The following is a 4665-nucleotide window of genomic DNA, read 5'->3' on the forward strand; positions in this document are numbered from 1 at the left end:
CTCCCCAGTGGACAGGTCGTAGCCGGTGCAGTGGTGCCATGCCCTGTCCCGTAGCATTAAATGTTACGGGATAGTCTCCCAGGCGTGTCAGACTGCTTCACAGACGCACGTGCGTGACCAGTGATAGGACGGGGCAGATCGGCTGACCGGGTGACGTAGGCGTGGAGGTATCCAGCGGATGGGACGGGCTCGCCAGCTTCATATAACAAAAAGAGGCACATGCGCCGCCTATTTTAAATAACATGGGGTGAAATATTTAGCTAAGGTATGAGTCAGCGAAAAATGATATACTTGTAAGTTCTACTTCTCTCTTGTTTATAAAGAGATGAGGACCCAGTTTATTAAATGAGGATATGGAACCAGTTCATAAACATTGATAACAAAATACACAGGATGTAGGGCTATTATCCTTAAGGAGGCCTGAATCTGGATAATCTCTGTGTTCCTGAGTTCATCACAAACACACACATACACACCACAATTATTGTTCATGTGCTCATCGATCGGTATGTCCTGAAATCTTTGTTAGGGATTAACCCTCGACAAAATTACTGGTATTACCGAAACTTTAGAAATTTCGTTCAAAATTCATGTCAAAAATATTTTTGGTCAAATTTGACTGAAATTTGTTTCCAGATTAGGCCAGAATATATAAATTTTGTTCACATCTGAAATTTCTAAAACATTAGCGAAATTTGATTCCCTGGTTGGTTGATACAGATATCATCCATTTCCCCGTACGAATTCAAAGCAATTCGGATATCCACATTTGACTTCGAATCTCGAAAACGAATTCCGATACATCCATTTTAGTATCCATTTTAGAAACGAATACAAATACGATATCCATATTTATATTTTAACAGATACAAATATCGAATAATTTGGATACCTACTATCCATTTTTCACCCTATCCTTCTTATCCTTCGAGCCCTACAACCGTGGTACCTGATCCATAACAAGGTTGGTGCTATGCATATGCAATGACAGATGCAGAGAAATAAAGTAGAGGATTTATCCACATCTTCTTTCTTCTCTTCTTTCTGTTTTGTTCTCACTCCCCTTATCCATGGCAAAGAAAAATGTTAGAGGCTCAAAGGGGCTTCTAAAGAGGAAAATGCAACTATGTAATGTGGTTTACATATACCAACTATATATCTCTCACCTGATACTCATTCATCTATTAATTCTTATTTACATCATGATTTTTCTATCTATCTAATACAAATTTTAGCCTAAATAAATTTATGCTATTTAAAAAATACATAGTGATTCTCGCACTAGACAGGACGTTCTCATTCCAATCCTACAAACTATCCTAAACTTCGCAGAAATTATCCACCTCATACCCTCAATCTCCACTACTCCACTCGCATGTATTCTGCTCTGAAAATCTCGCTCCAGCATTTTGCCTCCGGCACACACGCCCACCTACCCAACGCGTTGCATACTATATATGTAGCTCTAGCCTGACATCCACACATGAGTGAACCCAATACTAAATAAGTTAAATAAACCATACGTCTGCATGGTTGTAAAAGGCTGTCGAGCATTAGCGGGTCTGGAGCCCCCTGGATCCGCCGCCGTGCACACGGACGATATCTTGTGCAGGATGCGTAGGACGGGCGACCGTTTCGCAGCAATTACGTTCAGTTACTCATCCTGCTGTGATTTGAAACAAAAAAAAAAAAACCCCGCAGTTTACCACAGAACCACACCGCCTTCAGAGTTCAAATCATGGAAAGATCCACGGTTTTGCAGCAACGGCATCAGTTTTTTTTTTTAGCTGCAACGGTATCAGCTTTGATGCATGGATTTTGGAAGAACTGACCGGTTCATTGGTTGGCGAGCAGCACCGTGCTCTGCCAGACCCTGAGACGCTAGCGGAGTCGTAGCGCCGCCGCACGCCGCGCGGAGCCCGCGTGAGGCGCGAGGCGGCCGAATGCAATGCCCGCACCTCGCGGTCACACGGCCGATGTGCGCGCCCATCACGAGTTCACGACCGCACGGCGGCCGCCGGCGCAGCGCATCCGTGCATGGCCATCACGTGCCCCCCACGCTCCTCCCCCGCCAATCAGCCGCCGCCGCCGCCGCCGCCGTAGCCGTACGTGCCCCCTCCCCTGCCCTACCCAGCCGTAGCCTCTCCATGCGCCTTTCCCACTGTTCGTTATGAGTGCCCGCGGCGGCTGCGCCCGCCTCTCCGCGCCGTCTCATTGGGGCTCGTACAGCGAGTACAAATATCTCGCCTTCAAAACCGCCTCGACATTAACCGCGCCGTTGATGCCGTGATTAAACCATGAACATTTGCACCGGCAGGCGGCAGCACATAGGGCCACAAGCTTTACGGCCGCCATGTACCGTTCCCGCTTCCTTCGGGTGCGTTGCCGCCTTTCCCGCGCCTATAAAATGGCGCCTCGCCTCGCCCTTGCCTCTCAACTTGGACGCCCGTTTCAAGCCTCAGCTCGATAGTAAAACAGAAGAAGCTGAGGTTTCTTGCCATGGCAACTCCTGATGACTGTGGTAGCTGGCTGCTGTACCTTTCGCTGGCCGCCAAATGCGGCGGCGGTCAGCCGCATCGCCTCGCCGGTTTCCTGGTGGTTTGTTCTGTCGCCGGCCTCGTCACTTGCCTCCTCCACTGGTGCTTCCCGGGAGGACCTGCGTGGGGTAAGTGGTGGTGGACGCGGCGGGCTCTGCGGCTCGGAGGCAAGGCCGTGCCGGGGCCCAGGGGACTGCCGGTGATCGGGAGCATGTGGCTCATGACCGGCCTGGCGCACCGCAACCTCGCGGCGGCGGCCGAGAGCCTGCGCGCGCGTCGGCTGATGGCGTTCTCCCTCGGCGAGACGCGGGTGGTGGTGGCCGCGCACCCGGACGTGGCGAGGGAGATCCTCAACAGCCCGGCGTTCGCGGACCGGCCCGTGAAGGAGTCCGCGTACGGGCTCCTGTTCCACCGCGCCATCGGGTTCGCGCCCCACGGCGCGTACTGGCGCGCGCTGCGCCGCGTGGCGTCGACGCACCTCTTCTCCCCGTGGCAGGTCTCCGCCTCCGGTGCGCAGCGCGCGGTGATCGCGCGCCAGATGGTCGGCGCCCTGGCGGGCGCGTCGGCCACCGGCCGCGACGTCCAGGTCCGCAGCGTCCTGCGGCGCGCGTCTCTGCACAACGTGATGTGGTCGGTGTTCGGCCGGCGGTACGACCTGGAGCTGGACCCCAGCAAGGAGAGACCGGAGGCACGGGAGCTGAGGGGCCTCGTGGACGAAGGCTACGACCTGCTGGGTCAGCTCAACTGGTCCGACCACCTCCCCTGGCTCGCGCGCTTCGACCTGCAGAGCATCCGGGCCAGGTGCTCGCGCCTCGTCCCACGCGTGAACCGCTTCGTCGGCGGCATCATCGACGAGCACCGCTCGGCTTCACGCACCGCCATGGACTTCACCGACGTCCTGCTCTCGCTGCAAGGCGACGACAGGCTCGCCGACTCCGACATGGTCGCCGTTCTCTGGGTGCGTAACCGAACCCAAACCGCGAGCGTGACCTCTCCTGACTGTTCGCATGTGTCAGTTTTCTGACGCCTGCACGCTATATTTTTGCAGGAGATGGTGTTTCGTGGCACGGACACTGTGGCCGTGCTGATCGAGTGGGTCTTGGCCAGGCTCGTGCTGCACCCTGACGTGCAGGCCCGCGTCCACGACGAACTGGACCGCGTGGTCGGACCTGACCGGGCCGTGACCGAGTCGGACTCGGGGTCACTGGTCTACCTCCACGCTGTGATCAAAGAAGTGCTCAGGCTCCACCCGCCGGGCCCACTGCTCTCGTGGGCGCGCCTGGCCACGTCTGACGTACACGTGGACGGGTTCCTCATCCCTGCTGGCACCACTGCTATGGTGAACATGTGGGCCATCACGCATGACCCTGACGTGTGGGCCAATCCCACGGAGTTCCGCCCCGACCGGTTCGCTGGAGCAGCCAAGTTCCCTGTGATGGGGTCGGATCTTAGGCTCGCGCCGTTCGGGGCCGGCCGGCGGAGCTGCCCCGGGAAGAGCCTCGCCATGGCCACTGTGGCATTCTGGCTCGCCACGCTGCTGCACGAGCTCGAACTGCTGCCCTCGCCCGACCCGGCACGTGGCGTCGACCTGTCGGAGGTGCTGAGGCTGTCGTGCGAGATGTCTGCCCCGCTGGCGGTGACGGTGAGACCTCGGCGAGCGGTGTGATGACGTGGACGGAGGCCTCGCTCTACCGTACGCTTACCGCCTTACTGCTGCCGCTACTTTTTAGAGATGTTGTTGCTACCGGTCAGCTTGCGAGTTGCTACTACTCGACCTGGGTGTATGCTTGTCGTGTTCTTATCTTTTATAGATGTATCAACCAGGTGCTGAATGTGATATTTTGGTTTTGTACTGTTCTTCCTTTTCTTTTCCTTTTTGTGTGGCAGAAGTGGATCGACAGTACCTCAGTACGCATGACTGCTTTGTAAAATAGTAAGTAAAATATATAGTTTAATGATTATGGATTGTAGATCATATATTAATACTGCTCGGTACAAATTATTTTTTTTCAAATACGTAACAGAGCTATACATCATTTGTTCATTATATTAGAGAAGAATCAATTGAGTGTTGCATCGCCTCCGCATGACGAACATTACAACGCAGAGTGCTGTGACACTCACTTAC

The 4665-nt window shown here is 54.4% G+C and overlaps 1 protein-coding gene across 1 annotated transcript; it reads left to right on the forward strand.

Annotated features, from left to right (window-relative positions):
• The first annotated feature begins 2315 nt into the window (after positions 1–2315).
• On the forward strand, positions 2316–4395 carry LOC133897762 (cytochrome P450 78A9-like). The gene is made up of 2 exons (XM_062338579.1): positions 2316–3495; positions 3586–4395. Exons 1-2 carry the CDS (start codon positions 2500–2502, stop codon positions 4201–4203), a joined length of 1614 nt encoding a protein of 537 aa, XP_062194563.1. The 5' UTR covers positions 2316–2499; the 3' UTR covers positions 4204–4395.
• The last annotated feature ends 270 nt before the right edge of the window (positions 4396–4665 follow it).

Source organism: Phragmites australis, chromosome 17 (assembly GCF_958298935.1).
Source record: "Phragmites australis chromosome 17, lpPhrAust1.1, whole genome shotgun sequence".
Classification (NCBI taxonomy): domain Eukaryota; kingdom Viridiplantae; phylum Streptophyta; class Magnoliopsida; order Poales; family Poaceae; genus Phragmites; species Phragmites australis.